The following is a 26,309-nucleotide window of genomic DNA, read 5'->3' as shown; positions in this document are numbered from 1 at the left end:
CTCCACGGTGGCTGCGGAAGGGGAATGTGTTTGCGAGACCGAGGGACCCGGTCCAGATTTGAACCTCTGTGGTGAGCGCGAACGTGTGTGTGTAGCTGTGCCGCGTTTTCGTGGGGCTGCGGTGACCACAGTCTGCGTCACTGTGTCCTTGCAAGTGTCTCCACACACGAGGCTGGTGAAAACGGCAGTATGTCCTTACAGAGTGAACCCCACCTAGGCAATCGCTGGGCCAAGGAGCAGGTCCGGTGGCCCTGGGAAGGTCAGGACAGAGTGGGGGGTGGGGGGAGGGAACTGAAACCTGGGAGGAAGAGGGGCCACTGAGAGGCTGAGAAGAGGAAGCAGGAGAGAATTCACAGGCAAGACCACAGCAGATGGAGGGCCGCCCTGACCCAGGGCACTGTCATTTCTCACTTGCACGAACGGTCTCCCTGCAGCCCCCCTTGCCCCCATTCAGTCTACTCAACCATCAGCCAGAGGGACCCTCCGAGCACCTAAGTCAAATCACACTCTTCCTCCGTTGGGAACCCTGAGTGCAAGTTCCCCCAGGCCCCCCGGAGGCCTGATGTGGCCTGGAAAGCAGTACCAGTGCAGAGGTTATGTGCCTGGATCCTCAACTCCAGCTGTTTGGATTCGAATCCCAGCTGTGCCACATGCTAGCTGTGTGACCTTAACAAGTAACTGAACCTCTCTGTGCCCCTGCCCTGGCATTCCTGTCTGTAAAGTGGGGAGCAAAGAGTCTCTAGAGCAGGAGCTGGCAAACTTCTTCTTTGAAGGGCTAGAGAGTAACTGTGACTTTGCATACGGTTTTACTGAGCACTGAAACAGCCTTAGGTGATGCTCCAATAAAACTTTATTTACAGACACAGGCAAGTGGGTCAGAACTGGCCTGTGGGCAGCAGTGTGCCAACCCCTGCTCTGCTGGGCTGTGGGGAGAACGCAGGGAGCTCATACACCATACCTGGCACGGGGAATATCATTACTCTCTGGCCTGTGAGTGTTAATGACCTGACTCAGCTCCCAACACCCTTCCCCTTATCCCTACCTTCCAACCACATTGGCCTTTCCTCCCAGTGTCGCTGGCTCACTCCAAATTCATCCTCAAGACCAGGCTGTGCCTAGGTCTTCCTACCAAGAACTCTCCCCCGGGGCTCCCCCAGACTGCGCTCTTGACTTCCTTCACGTCCCAAATGCTACCTCCTCCGAGAAGCCCTTCCTCCCTCCCCAAATCATCTCTCACTCGGTGCTACTTTCCTGTCTTAGTGTGACTTCCCATATTTGTCTCCTCCCCAGGAAGTAGGTTCCTGGTGGGCAGGAACTAGTCCCTTAGCCTCTGGGCTTTGGTTTCCTCATCTTTAAAGTGAGTGTTATCAGGGGCACCCTGGTTAAGCTTCCAACTCTTAAGTTTCAGCTCAGGTCAAGATCTCATAGTTCTGAGCTCGAGTCCCAAGTGGGGCTCTGCACTGACATCTCGGAGCCTGCTTGGGAGTCTCTCTCCCCCTTCCCCATGCGCGTGCTCGCTCGCGCGCACTCTCTCTCTCTCTCAAAATAAATAAGCAGGAAAAAAAAAATAGAGTGTTATCAGAGTCCCTGTATCTCAGAGCTTTGTTATGGTGATTAAATGAATTAATCAATAGAAGGCACTTAGAACAGCTCACAAGATGCTCCATAAATAAATCTAACTAGTGTTCACGGGGAGTCCTTGGAACATAAGTGCTCAGTAGGCGTTTGTGGGAGGAAATGAATGGAGACCAGAGGGGACAGATGGAACGGGAATCCAGGAACGTCGAGAACGTCGGGAGGGAGACCCCACTCTGGGACCCAACCACACACACACAGAGACCCCAGTTGTCTCTCCACCTTTAATCGACCCCAGAGGGCTCTGGGGAGCGGTGTCCTTAAATACAGCCCGGCGCAGCGGGCGGGGGCGGGGCCGGGCCTGCCGGGTGGGCGGGGCCTGCGGGGCGGGGCGGGGCCTCAGCTGCACTTGCAGGAGCGCACGATCATGTTGGACAGCTGCTCCACCTTGGGCTTGCGGCCCACGTAGTACACGATGGGCAGGGGCTCCAGCGCCTGCGGCACGCAGCAGGGAGCCGCCGACGCGCCCGGGTTGTGCTGGTTGTACAGGGCCAGGACCTGCGGGCGGGGTCAGGGTCGGGGGTCGTGGGCAGGGCGCTCCCACCCCTCCCGCCTCTTCCCCTCTCCCTCTGTCTCGTCTCAGTCCGTTCCCAGTCTCTACCTCTCTCCCTTTTCCACTCTTGCCTTGTCTTCACAGTCTCTGTCTCCGTGGCAGTGTGTGGACTCCAGGCCGTTCACTGTTCATCCTGTCTCTCGCGTTCCCTCTCCTTCCGTCTCCCGGCCTCCCCGCACCCGGTTGGTCACTCAGTCTCCATGGGTCTCGCCATGGACCGCACGCAGATCCCTCTGCATCTCCCTCTGCGTCAGGTCTCTCTACCGGCTCAGAGCCTGTCTCCTCCCATTTCTGTACCATCCTCTCTGATCCCCGGGCTCTCTCTACTTCTCATCTGGCTAAGTCCTCTCCGATTTTACCTGTTTGTCTCCCTCCACTCCCTCGGCCCCTGCTCCCCCCAGCCCAACCCCGGCCGGCCCGTGGCCAGACGCACCTTACTGTACTGCGTGTCCAGGCTCCAGATGTAGGGACAGGGCCCTAGGCAGAAGTTGGCGTGGTAGCCCTTGGGCTCGTGGATCCACTTCCAGCCCAGATCCTTGCGGAAGTCAATATAGAGCTGCCGCACGCAGCAGTTCTTCTCCGTGGAGCTGCGGGGTGGGGGGTGGGGGTGGAGGGGGCTGGGTCAGGGGGGCGCGGCTGCTGCTGCTGCTGCTGCTGCTGCTGCAGGGCAGCCGCACCCCCGGGGGGGGCACCCTGGTTGCCCCCAGCACAGCGTCCATCTCAGTGATAATAGCAATAACAGTAACAGCAATGATAATCACTAACACTGATAAAGCGCTCTCTTTGGTCAAGCCCCTTGCTAACGGGATTGTAAACATCATTTCACAGAAGGCTCCTGACAAGCCTGTAAGAAAGTCAAATGACCGTCCCCAAGCCCTAAGTTCTATGTGTGCAACAAATACTTGTTGAACCAGGACCAACTGCTTAGCTGGGATCTACTGGGGGCTCAGTACAAACGAAACAGACAGGAATTCCTGCCTTCTGGGGCCACATGCTAGAGACCGTCATGTGGAATCTCTGCTCCGAACATGGCTCAAACATGGCTCTGTGTCTCTTGGGGCAAATGCCCAAGCCCTCAACAGGAACCACAAGGCACCGCCTGGTCAGCTGATCTCAACTCCCTCCCCACTCTCCCTGACTCCAGACACTAGAACACAGCATCCTCCCTGTTCTTCAAATACAGTCCTGCCCCAGGACCTTTGCACTCACTCATCCCTCCTCCTGGCTTGCTATTCCCACAGATATCCACCCTAGTTCTTTTCTTTTCTTCAGTTCATTGAAATGTATGCTCAGATGTCCTTTACGCAGGGAACCTTAACTCCTAGAACACTGCCTGACGTGCAGCAGGTACTCAATAAATATCAGTTAAAAAAATCAATATCCTCTCCTCAGAGCATCCTTTCTGGACCATCCTACCCAAAGTACCCATCCAAATGATCGTGAATTCCATTCAGTGTGATAGTGGCATTTCAGTTCTGCAAGAAAATATGACAGTGTCTGTATTTGATGTGGGGCAAATCTTAATGCCCGTTGAAGCTGGATTGAGAATCCATGGGACTTCATTACATCATATCTTGGTTGCTTTTGTCTACACTTTGAATTTTCCATAATAGAAGAAAATTTTAACCAGAATAGGAAAAATAGTACCCAATATCTATTTTTTTCTTCCCTCTTCTTCTGATTTATTTTTCTTCTTTTTTTTTTTTTAACGTTTATTTATTTATTGGGGGGAGGAAGGGGCAAAGAGAGAGGGAGAGAAAGAATCCCAAGCAGGCTCTGTGCTGTCAGCGTAGAGCCTGACAAGGTCTCAATCCTACAAACCAGGAGATCATGACCTGAGCTGAAATCAAGAGTCAGATGCTTAACCGACTGAGCTGCCCAGGTGCCCCTGATTTATTTTCCTTCTAAAACTTATTGCTACCTGGAGCGCCTGGTTGGCTTAGTAGAACATGTGACTCTTGATCTCTAGGTTGTGAGTTCGAGCCTCACATATATTATATATAATTTACTGTGAGAGAGAGCACAAATGGAAGAGGGGCAGGGAGAGAGAGAGAGAGAGAGAGAGAGAGAGAGAGAGAGAGAGAGAGAGTCCCAAGCAGGCTCCATACCATCAGCACAGAGCCCAAAGCAGGGCTCGAACTGCAAGGTCATGACCTGAGCTGAAATCAAGAGTCAGACACTTAACCGACTGAGCCACCCAGATGCCCCTCTATGTTAGGTTTTTAAAAAGCATATTGGAGAATAGTGATGTATAATATTTTACTGCTCTAGACTCATAATCCCTGTCCCATGCTCAGAAGCAAAAGCCAGTCCCTCCCCAGCCCAGGCCCAGGCTCCTGCTTGTCTGGAAAGAACCAGGGCATTTTATGTGCTGGCCTCTGGGGCCATGGCTGAGCTGGGCAGGGACCTTAGCTAAAAAGCTTGATTCGTGGGAAGCATGATTCGTGGGAAGCATGAACACTATATTCCAGGTTCATATCATGCGAAAGAGAACAGGTACAGTATGATCCAAATTCTGTTTTGCATAAAAGGACTAAAAGGAAATATATTCAAATGTTGATTTTTTTTTTTTATATGTGGTAGTGTGATGGGCGATATCTTTCTGTATTTTCTAAATTCTTGACAGTGGGTATGTGTTACTTTTAGAATAAGAAAGAGAGGAAGGAAAGAAGGGAATAAGGGAGGGAGGAAGAGAGGGAGGGAGGGAAGAAGGGAGGGAGGGAGGAAGGAATATGCAGTGCCCTCTCCACAGCCTCCCCACCAAAAAAAAAAAAACGAACTCTGCAATTGGGGCAAAATAAAAAAATACGGATGTGTGTAAGTGTTTCAAACAGACACTGTGTCTGGAAGGAGACACAAATATAAAAGTGACTGTCTCTTCTTCAGAGAGGGGTGGGGATCAGAGCTGGAGGGTCTCTGACTATCCCTTCTAGGTTTGGCCCATGTGCATGCATTTATCTATTCAAGAGGTAATCAACAGAGAATTAACTGATATCAAAACCCTACGAGGCAGGCTTTATTATTATTATTCCCATTTGAAGGATGAAGGAACTGAGACCCAGAGAGGAAAGCACTGCCTGCCCATACACAGCATGTAAGTGTGGAGCTTGGGGACAGGTTCATGGCCAGCTCTGTGCCCCCCGGGAGGCTGGGGCCTCATCTGTCCAGCGCAGCCATGTCAGCTCAAGCACAGCAGGAAGAGGCGATGATACAGCATTTCCCAGGGCAAGACAAGGCCTCTCCAAAAGCCACAGAGAAGGGAGCCAGGAATCTGAGATCCCTGTGAGCTCAGCCTGGTTCCTCCCCAGTCTGGTTGGGCCTCAGTTTCCCCATCTGTCCAATGACATGAGGGATGTTGGATCAAATAAGGTGTTGTTCAGGGTCAAGGAGGCATCAGGAAGTCCAGGACCAGGGAGAGTCCTGAGCTCCTGAAACCACAGGCACATATGGTGCACATTTACAGGCATATTTCTGGGGAAATGTCCTGGCTTTCAGCTTCTCGAGGGGTCCTAAATTCACAGAAGGGACAGAACCCCCTGTCCAGAATATTTCACTTCTGGTTCAACTCTGGCTGGGGATTTTGAGGTCCTAAGATTTGAATAGTCTGTGACCCTGATTACCCACCTGGGACATCCTCCCTGTGGGGTCCCCAGAGCAGCAGAAGCACCATCTGAGAACTTGTGGGGAATGTAAATTCTCCAGGCTCACCAAAAAACCTACTGAGTCAGAAACTGGGGGTGGGGCTGGGGCTGGAGGACAGCAGGCCATATTTAACAAGCCTCCAGGTGACTTTGAGGCACTTTCTAACCCATTTATTTAGTGCAAGGCCTCTTGCAAAGCTTTCTTCTTCTTCTTTTTTTTTTTAATTAGCTCTCCACCTAACATGGGACTTGAACTCACAACCCGGAGATCAAGAGTCCCACACTCTACTGACTGAGCCACCCAGGTGTCCCTCTTGCAAAGCTCTTGCAGAGCCTCTCTGCCATCCAGTCAGGGCCTGATGGGTAAAAAAAACCCACTTGGGGCCCCAGAACAGAACAGGCTGAAGGCCTCACATTGGATGTTGGGTAAGAGTTCAGGGAGGCTAACTTCCACAATCCCATGTCACGGCCAAGTTCACTGCATCTCTGCCCCTACCCACTTCCTCTCCCGCAATGGGCGATTTCAAAGCACATGCCATCCACCATGTCATTTCATCCACAAATATTTCCACATGTATCTCCAAGAAAATCAGGACTATTGTAAAACATAACCACAAGACCATATAAGAAAAATTCTCAATTATTCCTGGATATCATAAAATATCCAATCAGGGTTCACATTTCCCCAACTGTCTCACAAATGTCTTTTTGTTTTTACTAGCCTGCGTGAATAAAGACCCAAATAAGGTCTACACATTGCAATTACTTGATATATATTTTAAGATTCTTTTAGAAATCTACATAATCATCTCTCTACCTCCCTACTTTGCATTGTATTTGTTGAAGAAAGTGGGTCAGATTTCCCACAATCTAATTGTTGCTGACTGCAAGCCCATGGTGTTCTTTAACATGTTCCTCTGTCCCTGTGTTTCTAGAAAATCGGTAGTTGGATCTACCATTTTGTTCAGCTGCAGGTTCACTTTTTGGCACAACTTCTGAGGTGACACTGTGTCCCTCCCTGCGGAGGCTCCCATGGCTGGCTGCCTCCCTCTATATTGTTATTAATAACGTTCATTCATTCGTGGGGTTGCTGGGCTAAGGCTGGGGCTGGTGCTAAGCTTGGAAATAGAGCTGACTTTCCAGAAGGTGAACAGCATGTAACAAAGCCCAGAGGTACCTCATCCAAACAGTAAGCTGGGGAGGAACAAAGGTCAGATTATCATTCTAATTCTGCAACATCTAACTCTGTATTTCAACATGCTAAGGAATCCAACTTTTCAACTTTCTTAGATTGCGATACTCCAGCATCTCAACATTCTAACAATGGCATTTCCAACTTGCTAGGATTCCTGTATTCCAACTCTCTGGTATCTTGTCATTCGTGATATCTCAGTATCGAATTACAGCATTCCACAATCCTGAGCCCATCACTCAAGAGGTCCAAGCTGCCACCTCTGAAGATCCCAGCTTTCCAAGAGTCTAACATCCCAACACTGAGCCCCAACACTCTAGGATACCAATAATCTGGCTTTCTCCAATCCCAACATTTGTAGATGCCAGCTGTTGTTGTTTTTTTAAATATATTATATATATATATATACACATATATATTATAGCTAATATATATATATATACACACACACACACACACACACACACACACACACATATATATACACTTTATTTGAGGAAGAGAGAGAGGGGGAGAGTGGGGGGAAAAGGGCAGAGGGAGAGAGAGAGAGGATCCCAAGCATGCTCCATGCTAAGGATGGGGCCCAGTGCGGGACTTGATCCCACAACCCCGGGATCATGACCTGAGCTGAAATCAAGAGTCAGACATTCAACTGACTGAGCCACCCAGGTACCCCAGTTTGTTTTGTTTTGTTTTGTTTTGTTTTTTGTGTTTAAGTAGGCTTCATGCCCAGCATGGAGTCCAATGCGGAACTTGAACTCATGACCCTGAGATCAAGACCTGAGTTGAGATCAAGAGTAGGCCACTTAAGCGACTGAGCCACCCAGGTGTCCCGTGAATGCTAGTATTTTAACACAGGCTTCCACCATTCTGAGCCCAATATTCAAGGTCTCCAGTCTGCCAACAGTGGAGACTCCAATCTGTCAATGGTATGGGAATCCAACATGGGCAATCTTCCAATCCTCAATTCCCTAATTCTAAGATCCCAACACTCCTTGAGTCCAACATTCTCAGATTCCAGTCATTAACACTGAATTTTATGTCCTAGGATCCCAACGTTCTAGAACCCCAGCCTGCCAACGTTGAACTTGCTCGGGTCCCTCAGTCTACAAACCAACACACCAGCAAGAAAGCAAGATGATCTCAACATCCTAGGACTCCACATCCCAGCATCCTAGAACTCAGAGCCCATCCTCTGAGCCCTCCAGGCTGAAGGAGGTGTCAGCCACGCGTAGCACCAGCCAGGTGCCCAACTTGAGCCTTCCCTGGTTGCGCCCAGCCATCACACCACCAGACGAGAATGTCACGGTCAAGGGCTGAAAGGTTCACCTGAAGCAGTAGTTGGTGTCCAGGGCTCGGCGGTGCCGCGAGCTGTGCAGGTGCTGGGCCCTCTCCAGTGGGGTGGCCATGAGGAGCAGAAAAGGCCGGTTCATGCCATGAATGGTGGCCAGGTCACCTCGGCGGCTGGAACTGAACCCTGCTTTGGTTTGGAGTTGTAGGGTGTGGGGGAGACATAGACACACACTCTCAGATGGATGAATGGGGGCAGGGGCAGGGGGAAGAGGACACAAGTGCACACACATGCGCACACACGCGGGCATGGGGCTGGGCCAGGGAGATGGGCCTCACCGTTGATGTCCACTTGCAGTGTGTTATCTTTGCTGTCACAGGAACAGTGGGCACTGAGGCGAAAGCCCTCTACTTCCCCTGTGGGAGTGGGGAGTGGGAAGCCAGTGTGAGATGCCAGGTGCTGTTCACACCCCCACCGTGGGTGGAGCAAACCCAGGGTGGAGGGGGTGTTGGGGCTCCCCCTGTCTCTTCCCCTGCCTGCCCTCTCCCTGCATCCTCCTGCTCTTGGCCTTGCTTCCTCCTTCTCCTCCTTCAGGTCTCAGCTCAAATGTCACCTCCTCCAGGAGGCCCTCCTGGACACATGCCCCACCCCCACAGTGACATCACTTTATTTTCTCCATAGCACTCACCCTCCTGACATTCGCATTTGGCTATTTGTTTCCCTCATTGTTCTCAGTGGAAAGCAGGATACATGGGGGCAGGGATTCCTGTTTTCTTGCTCCCCGCTGGGCCTAGCCCACAGTCTTAAAAATAAACATCTACTGAGTGCACGCCCCCGGGTGCCAGGCCTTGTCCTAAATGCTCTGTGAGCATTATCTCTTCTGATCCTCGCCAGAGGTCCCAATTTAATAGGCACGGAAGCCAAGACCCACAGAGGGCAGATGATGTGCCCCAAGTGGGAAAAGGTAGGGATGGGGTGCACACCCACAGAGCAGCTGTGGGAGAAAGGCTTCTTGAACAAATGAGTGAATGATTTTCTAAGCTCCTACTAGGTGCTGGGCCCTGTGCTGGGTGCTCTAGACTCTGCAGTGACCGAGACAGGCCTTTGTCCAGCGGCCCCGGGCCCCTGCCTTTCAACACCTGGCCGATCCACCACTTATCCCTTAAGTCTCTATACTATCACCTTCCCCCAGGAAGCCCTCCCAGACCCTCTAGGATGGGTCCCAGCAGCACTCAGGGCCTCCCCACCCCTCCACTGCTCCTTCGGGTCATCACTGCCACCTAGGGCTTTGGCAAGACTTTGTAGATGTCCAGAGTTGCCCCATGAAGGCAGCATCTAGAAGTTGTCTTAGTTACCACTGTGTCCCCAGCATCACCACACACAGGGCGGGGCTCAGAGCAGGGACCCATTGGCATTTGTTGAGGGGAGGCATGAACAAAAGGGAGATCAGGAAGGGGGATGTGGGTGTGGTGGACTCAGGTCAAACACAGTCCTCTTACAGACAGATCGGCTGTGTCAGGCTCTCCCTGGACTCAGGGTGTGCCTTGAACACTGTTGCCTCTCCTTCTTCCCCCGACGGGTTCCACTCAACCCTCAAATATCAGCTCTGATGTCCCCTCCTCCAGGAAGCCCTCCCTGACCCCAAGCTGGGTCAGCCATCTCCTCTGGGGTCCCTATTCCAGCCCTACCCAATCTGGGTCATTACCATCCAGTTTTCAGGTCTTTCCCCACTTCCCCCACCCCAAGAATGGACTATGGGCTCCGTGAGGGCAAGGGTGGGGCTGTTTGGGTCACTGCTGTGTCCCCAGCATCACCCACCACCCAGCAGGTGCTCAGGAAATGGATTAGGCATTATCACTCAGGTCTGAGGTCTAGGAGGAAGGCCACGTCTTGGCTGGGACATGGGGTCCCAGCTCCTGGGACATGGGGTCCCAGCTGCTAGGCAGGACAAACAAAGGGCTCTATCCCATTACAAAATAGGAGCGGGGCAAACAAGTGGTCCTTACCTCCATGGCTCAGCCACTGCCGCACCACTCCAGTGACATCAAAGGACAGCCATTCCGGCGTGTCACTGGGCGCCAGCAGCCGGTTGCTGAGGTAGCGCCAGGAATTATTGCTGTATTTCTGGGGGGAGATGAATTGGGGGGAGACAGTGGGTTAGATGCGGCTCCCCACCCCCAAATACACTGACTGCACCCCCACTCCTGCTCCACCAAACAGGCTGCCAGAAAGTCCCTCAGACAGTCCCCTCCCAGACATCCACGCTGTGGGGCCCTGCAGGAACAACCCCCACCCCCCCGCCGGAGCGGACTTGGGAGGAGAGGAGAGAGAGCCCCAGGCCGGGGATCAAGGCACCTGGACGTCTCAGCCTCTGCTCTGAGTCCCTGTGGGGCCCCTCCGCGGCCTGAGTTCCCTCACTGGTGAAATGCCAGGCCCCTTTCAGCTGAGACAGTCCACCATGCTGAGATCCTCCTGGGACATCCTGGGGTCCCCTGAGCATACAATTCGGCAAATCTGACACCCTGAATTCTGAGAGCCTGTAACTTTCTAGGGGCTCATGTTAGAAGTCATTCCATACCCCAAGAATGACCCATTCAATGAACCTGAGAAATTCTGAGAAATTGATGTTCTAGACACCCAGGAGTCTGGCACGCCCCAAACCCAGATGCTGCAGAGGTCTGATGCCCGTGTGCCACGATCCTCTGGGGCTGGGCAGAATACTCCAGACACTGGCAGCGTGAAGCTGAATTCTCTAGACTCCCAAGGAATTGACCACAGACACACTTCCTTTGTTGTAACAGTCTACCACCTACCATTAAACCCAATGTCCCACATGACGTGGATTCCAGGTCGCATAATCTTCTAGACTCCAGCCCTCCCAGAGGCCCCAGTCTTCCTGGAGACTCTAACTCTTCTACAACAGAACTATCCAAAGGAACTTTCTAGGATGCTGGAAGTGTCCTTTATCTGTGGCATCCAGAATAGCAGCCACTAACCACTACGGAGCACTCAAAATATGGCCAGTGAGACTGAGGGGTTGAACTTTTTTTCTTTTAGTCAACTTAAATGGCCACGTGTGGCTAGTGGTCCTGGACAACTGTACTGGACAGAACGGTTGGAGAGCCTGCAACCTTTCAAGATTCTGGCCTCCTGAGTGTTTAGTATCCTAGGGTGCTAGGAGCCTGAAAGGTCTAAAGGGTCCCATGATTCCATGGCCCGCACGCCCCCATCCTGCCGAGTCTGTCTGTGTGGACCTTGCAGCCACCAGCCGTCCAGCTGCCCACCTCGGCCCCAGTGCAGCCCACCTCTGGGGCCCGGACCCCCACCTGGTACAGCTCCACGTGCTGCTCTGCTTTTAACTTGAGCCTCAGCAGGCGCAACTCTGCCCGGGAGAGCAAGACGGGCTCGGGCACTGCTTCTCGGAGCTCCGACGTGTTAAAGAGCATATATATGCTGTGCGGGGTACGCTGGACTTTCTCATAGATTTCTAGGCGGGAGGAGCAGAGAGGAGGGAGGTCAGGGGGGTTGGCAAGGGCGGAGGGAGCTAGCACACCCCAAGTCTAAGAGCGTGGGCTCCCGGCGCTGACGACCCTGGGTTGGAACCCGATTCTGACATTTTTTAGCGGTGTGACCTTGGGAGAGTGGCTCTCCCTCTCTGGATTTGTTTCGCCCTCTGTAAAATGGGGTCTGAGCCACGCTTGTCTCCTGTCATCTGTAAAGCGTCCACTCAGTACACAGCCCTAAGAGGGGCTGCTGTGCTGGCTCAGGCGCCCCCAGCACTTGAAGCCTCAAATGCAAATTGAATGGCAGGAGTAGGATGGAGGGAGCAGCCTTCCAGCTCTGTGACTTTGGGCAAGTCACATTCCTTCCCACAGCCTCGCTTTCGGGGCTATTCTTTGGGAAATGACAACCCCACCAAACTCCCTAACTGCCCACCAGGCTCTCCTAACTGAAGCACTGTGTGACTTTGGGCAAGCGAATTCCACTCTCTGTGTCAGATTCTCAACTGTCAAAGGAGGACCGGCTGCAAGATTATATAGTGCGCGACGAGTGAGCTAGTGCGGTAAAGCAGGCAGCAGTCTGAACACCCGGGCTGTGCTAACATGTACGTTAAAGAGTGCTCACTATTTGCCAGGGGCTATGCACCACACTTTACAAGGGCTAAGACATTTAAACCTCACAACAACCTCATGAGGAAAAGACAATTATTGTACCCATTTTATAGATGGGGAAACAGGTCATTTGCCCCACGGTGGCATAGGTAAGGAGCTACAGGGCTGGGATTCAAACTCCGGCGGTCTGGTCCCAAAGACTACTCTTAACCCCAAGGCCATGCAGTCTCCCTGCTACTGTGACATGATTATTACTACGAATTACTCTTACTATTACTAATTGCTTCCTGCCTTCTCTCCCTCAGCTGGTTAGACAAGGCAAAGTTCATTCTAGGTAGGAATGGCTTTGGTGGGGGGAGGAAGAAAAATGGGAAGAGTGCGTTCTAGTCTAGGAAAAGTTTGGGATGAGCAGGCAGGCCATGACCTTGTAGATCAACTGGGATACATCCTTTAAGGCCTCTGCCGTAGGGGTGCAGAAATGGAGGAGACAGGATCTGATGAGAAAGGAGAGGCAACTCCTTCCATGGGCCCCCTGCCCCTACTCCTCCCCACGCTAGGCAGGCCAGCCCGGGGCCCCCACAAAGAAGCCCTATCTTGACCCAGGGGTTACTCAGCAAACCCCAAAGGAAGTGTAGTGCAGGGGTGGAGGGTGGGAGGACGGGTGGAGATAGATACAGAGGAAGAAAGGAAGGGCAGGACCGGTCAGAGGGAGGGATGGAGAGACCACAGAGACAGGGAGACTCGAGGAATAGGGAGAGATGGAAAAAGAGGGAGAAAGAGGGAAGAGACTGTTCAGACCCATGCATGGGATATGGGAGACACACACGGGAAGAGAGATATAGGGTTTGGGGGCAAGATGGAGCCAGACTGGGAGGGGAGAAGAGGACTGAAGGTACCAGCGGTAGAGAAATCTCTACAACGAAGGTGAAACGACCACAGAAAAGGTGAGCCTGAAATGTGGGTGGGGAGGGGCGTCACCTGGCCGGGCACGCATGCGTGGCCCAAGGACCACAGGTGCACCGCCCAAGACAGAAAATGAAAACAGGGGGGCTGCCCCAAACCTCCGGGCCACGCGGAACCCCTGGGTCCCCGCGTGGGCGCCGAGGGGCCGAGCCCAGCAGCAGCCCCGCCCCAGAATGGGGTGAAGAGGGCGGGAGGCGCCGCAGCCGCGAGGGCGGGGACCCGACCTGCCCCGTCTCGCCCCAGGCTCCGCGCGCGATCCCCGCCCCCCGGGCAAGGAAAAGGAAGGGAGGGCGGGCTAGGCGGCCGGACGCTGGGGTTTCCCCAGCCTCCCGGAGAGGAACTGGGACTCTGGGGTCCAGACTCTCCTAGTTCAGCTCTGCGGGGTCCTCCCCCCCCCCACCCTTTCCGGGAGGGCAGGCTCCTCCCTCCGCGCGTGGCACCCACGTGGGGCTCCCTCACCCCGACCAGCTCGGTTTTCTCACTCCGATCTTGCAGAGTCTCACCCACCCACCTCTCCCTCTAGGGCTCGACTCCTCACTCAGCCCGCTTCCTCCCCTCCCGCGGCGTGGGGGGCTCGCTGCTCCCAGAACGGCACTGTTTATGTCTCCCCTCCACTCCCTCCCCGTCCCCCGTTCTCAAGCCTGTCTCCCCTCTCTCTAAACCCCTTCCCACCACCCACTATTCTAGGTTTCTTGGGGGCTCGCTTCCCGCGCTGGGCTTCCTCCTCTCGCGTCCATATGCCAAATACTCGGGGCACCTCGCGCGCATCCCCGACGCCCCCCTGGGGGTCTCCGCTGCTCTCCTGCTCGTACCTCCCCCCACCCCAAGACCTCGGGTCCCCTCTTCCCCGCATCTATCATCCTCCTCTCTGTGGGCCCCCCCCAATCCCGCGTGTTTTTCGCGCTCGCTGCAAGTGGATCCACTGTCCACTTTCCCGATACCTCCGGAGTTCGCTTCACCTAGTTTTTCTGTCCTTCTTGAATTTTCTCGCCTCGTGCCCCTGAGCTCTGGGTCAGCTTTCCCCCACTGCCTCCCCTCTCTCAGATGCTGGGGTCTTCGCTTCTCTCAAAGCGGGCTCCCTCTCTCTATGCAGCCCTCACCCCACGACCCCCCACATTCTAGTGCACTGTGAAGAAAGAACTCTTTCTACCCCTTCACCCCCCAGTTGCTTCTCTCCCTCTAGGGGACTGCCCCCCCCCCCCACCATCCCGCAGGTTCCCGTCGCCCTCTAGAAGCCCACTTCGCTCCCTATCTCCTGCCCTTCAAGGCCAGATACCTGAGGGGTAGGAAGCTCAGTCCTCTCCTCTTTGAGACCCCCCTCCCGCGTTCCCGGCAACCCCGGGGGTCCTCTTCCTCTAGGCAGTTTCCTCTGCCAGTAATTTCCTCCCCCGTGACCCCTGCACTCCGGCGCCCCCTGGGGGCTCCCCTCCAGGGTCCCCGGCCCCTCTGAGCTCACTGTTGGTGTTTTCCACCATTAGCACGCGGGTGACCTCCTTGGCGTAGTAGTCCGCCTCAGGCTCGGGCTCCGGCTCGGCGCTCTCCCCCGCCACCCGGTCGCGGGTACTGTTGTAAAGGGCCAGCACAGCCTCGGGCAGCGGGCCGGGCGGCACCTCCCCCTGGCTCGGGGGGCTGGCGAGCCGCAGCTTGGACAGGATCTGGCCGCGGATGGCCTCGATGCGCTTCCGCTTCACCAGTTCCATGTCGATGGTCTTGCAGGTGGACAGTCCGGCGGCCGGCCGGCCAGGCGTCAGCACTAGTAGCCACAGCAGCGGCAGCAGCAGCGGCAGCAGCCGCAGCCCGGAGGGCGGCATGGGGGAGGCGTCGCCCCCGGCACTGCCGAGAGCGCGAGCCCCGCTGCGGTGGGAAAAGGGAGGCCCCGCCCCTAGAGGGGCTCGGGGTCTCCCGAAGAAAGATAGGAGGGTCGGGGTGAGGTGAGGGGAGTTGAAGCCCTCAGGGAGAACCGAGTGGAGGTGGAGGGGAAGCTCTGATGGGTGGTTTCTCGGTATCCCAAGGAAAAAACCGAGAGGGGCGAGATCTGGTACCAGAGGTGGGTGGTCTTGAGTAGGAAAGTTAAGGAGGTGCGGGAGAGATCCCGTCTCCCGGATCCCGGTGGAGAAGGGTCCTTGGATGCGCGGGGGCTCAGGAGAGAGGCTGGAGGTGGGGGAGCGGCGTGCAGGGGGGTGCGCCCGAGGTCTGGGGTCAAGTCTTCGCGGGAGTCCGGGTTGGCGGCTCCTGAGGGCTGTTCCGGAATGGGGGCGCCTGGGGGACGCCGTGGAGGGGGCAGGGAGGGAGCAAGCGTCCGAGGCGGTGGTGGGGCGGTCTGGGGTCCCCAAGTCCTGCCTCCTGGCGGGGCAGTGCCGCGCCAATCGGTCCCCGCGTCTCCGGCTCCCAGCGGCAGCGGAAAAGTCTCAAAACTTTTTTTCCTCTTCTCCCAACCAGCTCGTCCCTCCTCCCGCTCCTCCTCCCCCTCCTCCCCGCAGTGGCGGCGGCGGCGGCGGCGGGGGCGGCGGCGGCGGCTCGTCTCAGACTCTGGGGCCTCAGGCTGCTCCTCGGCGGCTCCTTCCTCCGCTCCCGGCCGAGGCCGGCCCCGCGGGCGGCTCCGAGCCGGGGGGTGCCCCGGAGGGGGCGTCCCCCCTGCCCCCGGCCGGGGGCCTCGCTGTCTGGCGGATCCGCGGCGGGAGGAGGGGGTGGGACGCCCGGGGCGCGAAGGGCGGCGGCGGCGGCAGTGGCGGGGACCGGCTGGGGCGGCGGGGGGTTTTGAAGCCGCCCCGGCCCCACCCAGGAAGCGCGCGGGGCGGGGGCGGCCCCCAGGGGGAGGACATGGGGGGGCCGGGCCACCGTCCTCATCTCGCGTGGGCGGGCTCCGAGGGGGGTCCCTCAGGCCCCGGGGGGAGGGGGCGGACACCCCGGCTCCGCCCCGCGAACAGGGTGCTGCCTCCTGGCGGCTGAGCGCAATCTAAACGGGCAGACGGGTTGCGTGTGGCTTTGAGGGCTGTGCGGGGTCGTGGAGAGAATGAAGATCTGGCGGGGAGGGCTCAATCGGAGGCTGGGGACACATGGCACAGGGGATCAGAGAGCGGGGACCCCAGAGGAGAGAGGGTGGGAGGCTGGAGCAGAGGGGAAGAGGGTCAGCCAGGAGACGGGGACCCAGTGGGGAGAGGCACACAGGGGAGGAAGGAGCCCCAAAGAGAGGGGGTCACAAGAGGGGCCCCCAGAGTGGGGAGGAGGCAGAGGTTGAGGCACAAGATGGGGGAAGTGGGTCTGTCAGAAGGTGGGGACCTGAAGGAGGGTGTCAGTGGGAGGACAGGAGGGCACAAGACCTCTGACAGATGAAGTCAGGAAGGCACCCACACCTGTAAGAACTGCTCCTTTATTGAGCGCTTCGGTGCGCAGTCTCTTCTCACCCAACACCCTGCGACCTCACACACTTAACTGCCCCCATTTTACAGATGGGGAAACTGGACCTGAGAGGGGCAGCCACTGGGCTTGAGGTGCTGGCCGGGACAGAAGCCACGGCCTGCCTTGGCTGGGGTCAGATCTGACAGTCTCCGGACCCACCCACGCTTCTGACCACCGGGCCATCCTGCCCCTCCATAGGTAGCTGGGTGTGGATAAGGGCCTGCGAGTGGCGGCTGGGGCAGGGTCAGCATTCCACACCATAGCGGTCGAAGTGGCGCAGCAGCAGGCCCAGCTCAAGGTGCACAGTGCCACCGGCGGCCGTGTGCAGGCGATAGCGGTCGGCCCCACTGTAGATGGCGTCCCCGTGCAGCAGCTGAGGGCCGCCACCCACAAAGGCCCGTGCCAGCTGCTCCCGCCAGCTGCCCAGGGGCCGCCATGTGGGGCAGTCCAGCTGGTGGGTGCCCGGACTGCTGGGCACGTGGCAAAAGCCGTAGCCTGCGAGCTGACAGCGGCCGAAGCTGTCCTGCGACCACACCTGGAGATGGAGTCGGGGCCAGCCTGCAGGACGGGAGGGAGGAAAGGAGCGATGGTGGAGCTCCGTCTCCCCCTCCTGGTCCCCATCTCCTCGATCCCCACTGGTCCAGTCCCCTCCCCGCTGGGTTTCTGCCCCAGCCTTCTCTCCCATTCACAAGGCAGCCAAAGGAATCTTTCCGAATCTACTTCCCTCCCCTGCTGAAAACCCCTCCCTGGCTCCCCAGTGCCCTCACTATCAATTCCAACCTCAACACCCCAGGCCCTCTGGATCTGGCCTCTGCGGACATCCCTTCCTGTGGCCTCCTCTTCTGTGCCCCCATTTCAGGGCAGTCCAGTCCCCAGGTGAGCGCCTTGGGCCTTGTCCGGGACACCTCCTTCCCTCCCCACAGCCCACTCTGTGCTCTCTGGGCCCAGGGCGTTCCTTCCTGCACCTCCAATGCACCTTCCAACGTGGCAGCTGGAAGCATCTTTCCCCCACATCCATAGGTTTCTCAATGTCCTTAGAACACAGTTCAGCTCCTCAGCCCGGTAGGCAAAAGCCCTTGGAGACCTGGCCCCATTTCACCCTCCTTTCTGCGGCCCCCCCCCCACCGCCGCCTGCGCTAGGCCCTATTCTAGAAGCTGGGGACACAGTGGTGAACAGAGCAGACAAAAATTCCTGACATCCTAGACAACGAATGTAGTAAATAAGCAAATTACAGGGTATGTCAGATGGTGATAACTGCTCTGGAGAAAAATAAAGCTGGGTATGGTGGGGGTGGGGATGGGGTTTTAGAAAGTGGGTGATCAAGAGAAGCTTTTCCAAGAAGGTGACGGTTGAGCGAATGCTTGAGGGAACGGAGCCAGCCATGTGGATGGACATCTGGGGAAGTACGCCCCCAGGAGAGGGAACAGTGTGTGCAAAGGCCCTGAGGTGGGAGCTGGCTGGTGGCGCCAGTGAGGCTGGACTGAGAGAGGGAGAGAGAGACAGGAGGTGACAGACCAGATTGTCTCAAATTGATTATGATCCAGGATAAATCTTTGGCTTTTACCGAGTAAGATGGGGACCATGGGGGGTGGGGGTTCTGTGTAGAGACAGAAGAATATGACCCAACTTGGGTGTTCACAGGGGAACAGACTATGGAGCACAGGGAAGAGGCCACTGTAATATCCAGGTGAAAGGTGAGGAGGGACAGACCAAGAGACCAGAGAGAGAAGTGGGGGGATTTAGGATATATTCCAAAGGTAGAGCCAAAGGGATTTCTGGGTGGGCAGAGTGGGGGTTGAGGAAAGAGGAGGCAAAGACAGTGACCGTACTGGAGGATGTGGGGTCTGCAGAACTGAAGGACAGTCGCCTGCCTCATACTCCGGCCCATCAGCCACAGGCAGCCAGAAGAATCTTTTAAAATTGAAATCTGACATGTCTGTCATGGGCTACGGCTCCCGAGCACCTTCTGGAGATGGCCTCAGCTCCACGGCTTGTCCCCTGTCCCCTCACCCCTGGCCCTTCTCCTGTTTACCCTCGATCCTCCAAAGGCCCCTGGCTCACTTTCCCCTTTGGGCCTTTCATACGCAGCTCTCTGCCTAGAACCTTCTTCCATCCCTCTGCCGTACAAGTTCCTACTAGCCCTTCACGGCAAAGCTCAAACACCCCCTCCTCCAGGAAGCTCTCCCTGAATTCCCTCGCAGTCAGGCTTCTCCTCTGGGCTCCCCTACCCTCTAGGATCCCCCATTCCAGTCCTGCCCACTCTGGGATGCCACTATCTGGGACAGCTCGGTCTCCCCCCGCAAGAGATGGTGAATCCGATGAGGACAGGGCTGGGGGGCTGTCTCAATCACCAACATTTCCCTGGCATCGCCCAACACAGGCTGGGCGCAGGGCAGACGCTCAGTAAATATTATTTGTATTGTTGAAACACATGTCATGTTGACTTAGGCTGTTTCCTAGAATCCACTCCTCTCCAGTGATCTAAATTTTCCACGAGAAAAGGCTTTCTGATACCCTTCCTCCCCCGCATACTCGCTTCCCCTGTGAGCAGCTGGGGAGCCAGGACTGCAGAAACAGCTACCAGCCCTCTCTCCCTCGTCACCCCCTCCCAGCTTCCTCCTGATTGAAGCCTCCTGTTTGTCTCTTCGAAAGCCACCTCCCCTCTCCCCCTGGTCCCCACCTTCCCCTCACCCCCTGCAGCCCTGGCCGGCCTAGTCTTACACACCCTAGAGCCAGCCTGCAGAGAGCCTCTCTGGGACCAGGCCTGGCCAGGAAAGGGCCCCAGAGGGCAGCCTGGGGCCCAGGCCGGGAACCCACCTTGGAGGCCTTTGGTGGCGAAGTGCAGGTCGATGGGGTGGGACCAGTAGGCCATGTCCCCTACTTGGGGGGTGTCCACCTGTGTTTGGCCCTCCCGTACGCCCGACAGGAGCTTCCACGCTGCCCCTGCAGGGAGGGGTAGGAAGCAGACATCAGGAAGGGGAGGCCACTGTGGCTGGAGGAACCTGTTTCTCCCTGGCTTTGGGGGGTCAGGGGTTACAAAGTGTGGACTCTAGAGCCAAATGTCTGGGTTCAAATCCTGGTACTACTTCTCCCTGCCTGCGCAACCTTGGGCGAGTTACCTTCCTCTGCCTCGGTCTCCCCTTCTGTAAGATGGGTGTCCTCCTGACACATCCCTCATAGTTTTCTGAAAAGATTAAACGAGCTAATACACAGAAAGCCCTCAGCACAGTGTCAGGGGGGCAGAGTGAGTGCTGGGTAAGTGTTGGATATCATTTTCTGACTCTTCACCCCACGTTTAGAGGCCTAGTCCAAGGACAAAGATGGGGCCAAGGATGTCCCTTCAAGAGCACCAGCACAGGGTGAAAGGTGCATAATAATAGCAATCCTCCCGAGGGTGAAAAGAATAGCAAAAATGCACCGCTTCCTGAGTGCCAGATGTTGTGCTAAAATCAATTCACTTAGTCTCCCCTCTAGGGCTCTAAATCCCCTCCCCACCCCCTAGTTTAGACTCTCCTCTGTAGCCCACAAGGCCCTCCATGGCCTGGCCTATGCTCCCTTCCTGAACTCCTCTCCGACCACTCTCCTGTCACCACCCTCTAGCCTCACTGCCCCCATTTCTGTTCTCTTCCCCCCCCCCCCCACCCCCGGGGCCTTTGCACTGGCTGTTGACTCTGCCCAGAAAGCTCTGCTCCTGGATGTGCCCTTACGTGGCTTTTCCTCATCCTTCAGGGATAGTAGGCTCCAGTGCCACTTTCCCAGAGGGGTGCTCCCTCACCCTCCTATCCAAACACGAGTCCCTGTCTCATCATCTCCTCTCATTTCTTCTGGTACCTACCACTGTCAGTAGCCAGTCTGCTCATTTTATTTCCTGTCTCCTCTACTGGGAGCCCTAGGAGAGCATGTCTGTCTCTTGTATACTGCTGGGTCCCCAGGACTTCAGACTCAGGATCTTTGTACACAGAAGGTGCTCAATACATGTTTGTTGGACAAGTGAGGGCTCCTAGGAGGTGGGTGCTGATATAATCCCCATTTTATAGGTAAAGAAAGGAGAAGGAAAGTCACTTGGCCATTTAGTCCCCCGAACACTTATTGAACACCTGCTGTGGGCCAAGCACTGTCGCCCATGCTGGGCACAGCAGGAACGCAGTTTACCAATGTCCCACAGTGGCGCTGGACTCAAACTGTGCTCTGACTGCAGGGCCCAAGCCCTTTATCTGGCTGCCCCTGAGCTCTCTGCTGGATTAACTCCCCCCCCACCACCACCAAGAGCCCCCTGAAATAATAAAAATCATGTTGGTGATCTCTTCCTTCTGGGCCAGATGAGGAAAGTACCAGGCCTTCAGTCAGGTCCTTCACTTACGAGATTTCCCAACACCCCTATGAAAGACAAATATTCCCACTCTACCACTTACAAATGAGGAAAATGAGGCTCCAAGTGGGGGACGGGGAGATGGGGGGCGGTCAGCACCTGGCCAGGGTCACAGAGCAGGTGAGTGGTGGGGTCCAGACTGGAAACCAAGTCTGACTCCAGGGTCTGCCTCTCATCTGCTCAGCTGGAGGACCCCAATTTCCCTGGGGGATCTCAGCCACCACTCTACCCACTAGGGAAATCGCAAAGGACCCAGGGCCTCCAGAGATGAAGGCGGCAATAGCCACGCTATTTCATGAGCATTTATCTGTGCTGGGCAACACACCCAAGGCTTTACTAACAGAACCCCAACCGGTTTCTACACAAGTGAGGCAAACGCTAACTGGGTCAGGCCCTCTTCTCAGTGCTGGTTGATATTCATTTAGTCCTTACAACAACCCCATGAAGTTAAGCATTGCTATTATTCCCATTGTACAGACAGGGAAATCAAGGCAAAGACAAGTGCCCAAGGTCACGTAATTAATATGCGGTTTTGAACTCAGGCAGTCCACTCTTAACACTCTGCTGCCTCTTAGCTGCTATTAGCTTCCTTTTTATTTTTATTTTTTTATTAAAAAAAATTTTTTTTTCAACGTTTTAATTTATTTTTGGGACAGAGAGAGACAGAGCATGAACGGGGGAGGGGCAGAGAGAGAGGGAGACACAGAATTGGAAACAGGCTCCAGGCTCCGAGCCATCAGCCCAGAGCCTGACGCGGGGCTCGAACCCACGGACTGCGAGATCGTGACCTGGCTGAAGTCGGACGCTTAACCGACCGCGCCACCCAGGCGCCCCTTAGCTTCCTTTTTAGACAAGGAGACTGAGGCCTAGAGAGGCCAAGTCCAAAGGCCACCACTCAATAGGTGAGGGACTTAGCATTTGAGCCCAGATCCGGCAGCCTATGGCCCTACCCTTGATGCTATGCTGTCTCTGATGGGGAAAACTGGGGCTTCCAAAGTCTCTCCTGCACCTGTGTGGATGAACCTGAGTGACTGATAGAAAGGGGTTCCTACATTCTCACAGAGAATTATGAATACAGTAGGGTGGCCTCTTCTCTGTAAATCTGGGATGGAAACCCATTTTACAGTAAGAATTTAATACATGGAGACTGTTAAGCAACGAATGGAGATGGGAGAGGGACCCAGGCCCCCCACACCCCCCAAGACAGTGAATGAAGTCCAGTGGGGATAGGCTGTCTAGGGTTTTGAGGATTGGGAGTGTGTCTGTGTGGGTGGGGTGGGGGGGGGGGGGAATCTAGCCTATAGTCCCATATCCTCAGGGGCTTTGTGTTCAGAGAAGGGGAGCCAGAGCTCCCCCAGATATGAGATGGGAAGAACAAGGAAGGAGTGTGAGATTCACATTGTCAGAGGATGGTCATGGCTGGGAGTCCTGAGAGCCAATGGAAGAGGAGGATCGGGGACTAGGCGAGGGAGTCCAGGAAGGGGGGTAGAAACTCTGGGCTTGGAGGTCTGGGTGGGGAAATGAACCAGGCCCCAGAATACCTGTGTGGATGCCCCACTTGCAGAAGAGGCTACTTTCCGAGAACCCGGTGGCCCCCATGATCTGCCCGATCACGTGCACCTCAGCCATGGCCCTGAGGGAAAAATGTAATCACAGCCCTGTGAAGTAAGTGTTCTATTATGTCCACTCGACAGATGGGGAAACTGAGGCCTACCAAATAAGGGGCAGTAGGATTCCAAGCCAGTTTCGTCAAACTACTGAGGCTGCCGCCTTAACCAGGGGCCTGACCGCCCCTCCAGGAGAGCCCGGGAAAAATGACGGGGGGTGAGGTGAGAGCTGAGGGAGAAGCTGGCATCTCTCTACCCGCTTCTAAAATAACCTCTTCCTTAAACTCAGCGCAGCGGAAAGCCCCGCCCCAAAGGCCCATGGCCCCGCCCACAGGCACAAAAGCCCCGCCTCCTCACGTCGGATCCCGCAAGCGCCAAGAGGCGCAGGCCTTTTAAGCGCAGGGCCGCCTTAGCCCCGCCTCTAAGCCCGGGCATGCGTTATTCCTACCTCAGAGCACCTAACGGTTAGGTCGGGCCAAGAGACAGCGGGGATTGCAGTTCATGGGCCTGACCTGTCCCTCTCTCCGCGGATGCTGACTTCCTAGGCTTGGCTCGCGCCTCTCCCAGGACCTTTCCGGCAGCGAGAGACCTGAGGAGCTGATCCCTCCGAAGCTGCGCCCGCCTTCGGGCTCCCTGGTTGTTGCTGGGGCAACAGCAGCCTCCTCCCCTAGTCTTGCACCCGCCCTGCGGGTCGCTAATTGGCCCTAGCAGCCTTCGGGGCGGGGCTAATATGTGATGGACGTTTTCTCTCCCCCTCTCCATTTTGGGAAAAGCGTCTCTCCGCACACTCAAAGGTTCCGCCATTTGGGGCGTGGTCGGGCCGCTGCCATCTTGAGTGTGGCTGAGGAAATTTGCGCGCCAACTGTTTCTGCCAGGTACCTTCCTCACAAAATAGGAGATTCCATCCACGCTACCTGCCTCCTCGAACGCTCTCTCCCAGCCAGGACCACAAATCAGACTTGAGCCAGGACCAAAGGGGAATCTCCCTCAAGGTCACTGCCTGCATCCCCCTGTCTTTATGAAAAACATTCTTCCACCTTCAGAAAAACTCAAGTTGGGGAGAGGGGTTTTCCTTCCTTTTTGGGGGGTTTCCTGTGGCTCCTCACGGACTGATAAATCCAACTTCCTTCTCAGAAATACTGTTAGTGCTGATTCTGAGTAAGAAGGGGGAGCGTGGGGGAAAGGGGATGAGAAATGAGGAACTGAGGCCTCTTTTTTCTGCAGAAAATCTGGTTCTTTTTTTTTTTTTTTAATTTTTTTTTTCAACGTTTATTTATTTTGGGGACAGAGAGAGACAGAGCATGAACGGGGGAGGGGCAAGAGAGAGAGGGAGACACAGAATCGGAAGCAGGCTCCAGGCTCCGAGCCATCAGCCCAGAGCCCGACGCGGGGCTCGAACTCACGGACCGCGAGATCGTGAGATCGTGAGATCGTGACCTGGCTGAAGCCGGACGCTTAACCGACTGCGCCACCCAGGCGCCCCAGAAAATCTGGTTCTTGAAGGCTGGACTCTGCCAGCAACTGGTCATGTGCCCCTGCAGGTCTCCAGGTCTATTATCTCATCTGTGTAATGGGTATAAGTAGAAGGACCGAGTCCGACGCCCCGACATACTCTGATTTCGTGAGCAGCCTGCCTTCACCCTCAAACTCCACTTGAACCCTAGTCCCTATTCCTCTAGGCCAGACCAGGAGTCCAAAGGAAATTCATTTTTCGACTTTTCCCAAAATGAGGCTACACAAGTGAGCATCCCGAAGTCAAAATTATGGGGAGGGAGCAACATTCGAATAGAATAGTATTAATATACAGAAAATAATTCAATAGGATTACATTTCACTAATAGGTATATTTGAAAGCCACCATTTACTGAGTGTATTTTCTATGCCAGACCCTGTAAACTGATCGTTTTGATTGCATGATTTTGTTTGATGCTGAGACATCCCACAGGGCAGTTAATATCAGCTTTGTTTCAGATGAAAAAATTGGGGCAAAATCATTTGCCTTAAATCACATTGATTGTAGTTCTTACTCTGCCCCTAAACTTGATGTTATTAACCTCTCTGCTGTCCTTCCTTTCTTGGATACACGTCTTTCAGTATCCAAGGGCATATGGAGGTTGTGCCTGGGTATCATCCAAGACTCCATCACTAACAGCGCACCTGACTTCAGCTCAGGTCACCATCTCCCCGACTGTGGGTTCGAGCCCTGCGTCGCGTCGGGCTCCGTGCTGACAGCTCAGGGCCTGGAGCCTGCTTCGGATTCTGTGTCTCCCTCTCTCTCTGCCCCTTCCTCGCTCATGCTCTGTCTTAAAAATAAAGAAGCATTGGGGCGCCTGGGTGGCGCAGTCGGTTAAGCGTCCGGCTTCAGCCAGGTCACGATCTCGCGGTCCGTGAGTTCGAGCCCCGCGTCGGGCTCTGGGCTGATGGCTCAGAGCCTGGAGCCTGTTTCCGATTCTATGTCTCCCTCTCTCTGCCCCTCCCCCATTCATGCTCTGTCTCTCTCTGTCCCAAAAATAAATAAACGTTGAAAAAAAAATTAAAAAAAAATAAATAAAGAAGCATTAAAAACTAAAAAAAAAAAACAAAAAACAAACAAAAAAAAACACAAAACTTCCCACATCCAGCCAGTCGAATCCTGTCAGTGCTCCTTCTTAATTTTTTTTTTTTTTTTTTTTTTTTTTACTGGTTTTCTCCCTACTGGTTGATATTAGTGATTAAGAAAATGGTTCCCAGGTCAACTACCTAGATGTAAGTCTCAGCTCTTCACCTACTGTGTGACTTCTAGCCTCTCTGTATCTTGCTTTTCTTTTCTGTAATGTGAGGATGAATGATAGGCCCCATCTTGTTGGACTGTTGTCAGGACTTGATGAGTTAATATATGAGGTTGTTTTAAAATATGCTCACACTGGAGCCCTCGGGTGGCTCAGTCAGTTAAGTGACCGAGTCTTGATTTCGGCTCAGGTCGTGATCTCACGGTTGGGGGCTCCAGCCTCAAGCCCAGCTCTGTGTTAAGTGTGGAGCCTGCTTGGTATTCTCTCTCTTACTTGTATGTGCTCACTCACTCTCAAAATAAATAAGTTTAAAAACTTAAAAAATAAAATATGCCCACAATTAATTTTATTTATTTATTTATTTATTTTTATTTTATTTTTTTTTTAGTAAGCTCTATGCCTGACTGTGGGGCTCGAACTCATGACCCTGAGAGCAAAACTCACATGCTCTTCAGGATGAGCCAGTCAGGCACCCCTAGCCACAGATTCTGGGATGTGCCTTCTTTCTTTTTTAATTTTCTTTTATTTTTTAAATTTATTTTTTAATAACTAATTTTTTGAGAGAGAGAATGAGCAAGCATGGGGGCAGGGAGGGTCAGAGAGAGAGGGAGAGAGAATCCTAAGCAGGCTCCATGCCCAGCATGGAGTCCCACACGGGGCTTGATCCCAAGACCCTGGGATCATGACCTAGGCCAAAATCAAGAGTTGGGCACTTAATCGACGGAGCCACCAGGTGCCCCGATATACCTTCTTTCAATTACGTGGAAACCAGTTCCTC

The 26,309-nt window shown here is 54.8% G+C and overlaps 3 protein-coding genes and 1 long non-coding RNA gene across 10 annotated transcripts in view; 2 read left to right on the top strand and 2 right to left on the bottom strand.

Moving 5' to 3' along the window:
- Window positions 1-1,845: 1,845 nt before the first annotated feature.
- On the bottom strand, window positions 1,846-15,888 carry TGFB1 (transforming growth factor beta 1). 2 transcript variants are annotated; one of them, XM_006941232.5, is made up of 7 exons: window positions 14,844-15,888; window positions 11,639-11,799; window positions 10,319-10,436; window positions 8,651-8,728; window positions 8,351-8,501; window positions 2,622-2,775; window positions 1,846-2,133 (listed from the first exon to the last, which is right to left on the bottom strand). In XM_006941232.5, the coding sequence occupies exons 1-7, from the start codon at window positions 15,196-15,198 to the stop codon at window positions 1,975-1,977; spliced, it is 1,176 nt and encodes a 391-aa protein (XP_006941294.1). In that variant the 5' UTR covers window positions 15,199-15,888; the 3' UTR covers window positions 1,846-1,974. The 2 variants fall into 2 exon arrangements, with proteins under 2 accessions (XP_006941294.1, XP_003997823.1); XM_003997774.6 differs by having other exon boundaries at window positions 8,351-8,498; window positions 14,844-15,870.
- LOC123382313 lies at window positions 7,737-9,144 on the top strand. Its single transcript, XR_006590521.1, has 2 exons — window positions 7,737-7,950; window positions 8,070-9,144. It is a non-coding gene; the product is annotated as an uncharacterized LOC123382313 (long non-coding RNA).
- Window positions 13,182-26,309, top strand: part of TMEM91 (transmembrane protein 91) — a 22,878-nt gene continuing 9,750 nt past the window's right edge. Inside the window, exon 1 of one of the 5 annotated variants that reach the window (XM_045046490.1) lies at window positions 13,182-13,368. The gene's annotated coding sequence lies outside the window, so the exon portion shown is untranslated. Of the gene's footprint in view, window positions 13,369-23,498; window positions 23,756-26,309 lie in introns of those variants that run through there. The other 4 variants (XM_006941229.5, XM_006941230.5, XM_019819492.3 and 1 more) reach the window with 4 other exon arrangements.
- On the bottom strand, window positions 16,738-23,418 carry B9D2 (B9 domain containing 2). Of its 2 annotated transcripts, none has more exons than XM_006941231.4 (4): window positions 23,276-23,418; window positions 22,698-22,789; window positions 19,605-19,730; window positions 16,738-17,344 (listed from the first exon to the last, which is right to left on the bottom strand). In XM_006941231.4, exons 2-4 carry the CDS (start codon window positions 22,783-22,785, stop codon window positions 17,031-17,033), a joined length of 528 nt encoding a protein of 175 aa, XP_006941293.1. In that variant the 5' UTR covers window positions 22,786-22,789; window positions 23,276-23,418; the 3' UTR covers window positions 16,738-17,030. The 2 variants fall into 2 exon arrangements, with proteins under 2 accessions (XP_006941293.1, XP_003997822.1); XM_003997773.5 differs by having other exon boundaries at window positions 23,212-23,399.

This window comes from Felis catus, chromosome E2, assembly GCF_018350175.1.
Source record: "Felis catus isolate Fca126 chromosome E2, F.catus_Fca126_mat1.0, whole genome shotgun sequence".
NCBI lineage: Eukaryota > Metazoa > Chordata > Mammalia > Carnivora > Felidae > Felis > Felis catus.
The sequence above is the reverse complement of the archived record's forward strand: the minus strand, read 5'-3'. Positions and strand labels throughout refer to the sequence as shown.

Excerpts from the sequence above, each read along its gene's own strand:
- TGFB1 (XM_006941232.5), bottom strand. The coding sequence starts at position 15,198 with ATGCCGCCCTCCGGGCTGCGGCTGCTGCCGCTGCTGCTGCCGCTGCTG. Across the intron at positions 2,776-8,350 it reads GACACCAACTACTGCTTCAG|CTCCACGGAGAAGAACTGCT; the intron begins GTGAACCTTTCA and ends CCCACCCCGCAG. Across the intron at positions 2,134-2,621 it reads TGGACACGCAGTACAGTAAG|GTCCTGGCCCTGTACAACCA; the intron begins GTGCGTCTGGCC and ends CCCCGCCCGCAG.
- B9D2 (XM_006941231.4), bottom strand. The coding sequence starts at position 22,785 with ATGGCTGAGGTGCACGTGATCGGGCAGATCATGGGGGCCACCGGGTTC. Across the intron at positions 19,731-22,697 it reads CAAGTGGGGCATCCACACAG|GGGCAGCGTGGAAGCTCCTG; the intron begins GTATTCTGGGGC and ends CCCTCCCTGCAG. Across the intron at positions 17,345-19,604 it reads CGCCACCAAAGGCCTCCAAG|GCTGGCCCCGACTCCATCTC; the intron begins GTGGGTTCCCGG and ends CCCGTCCTGCAG.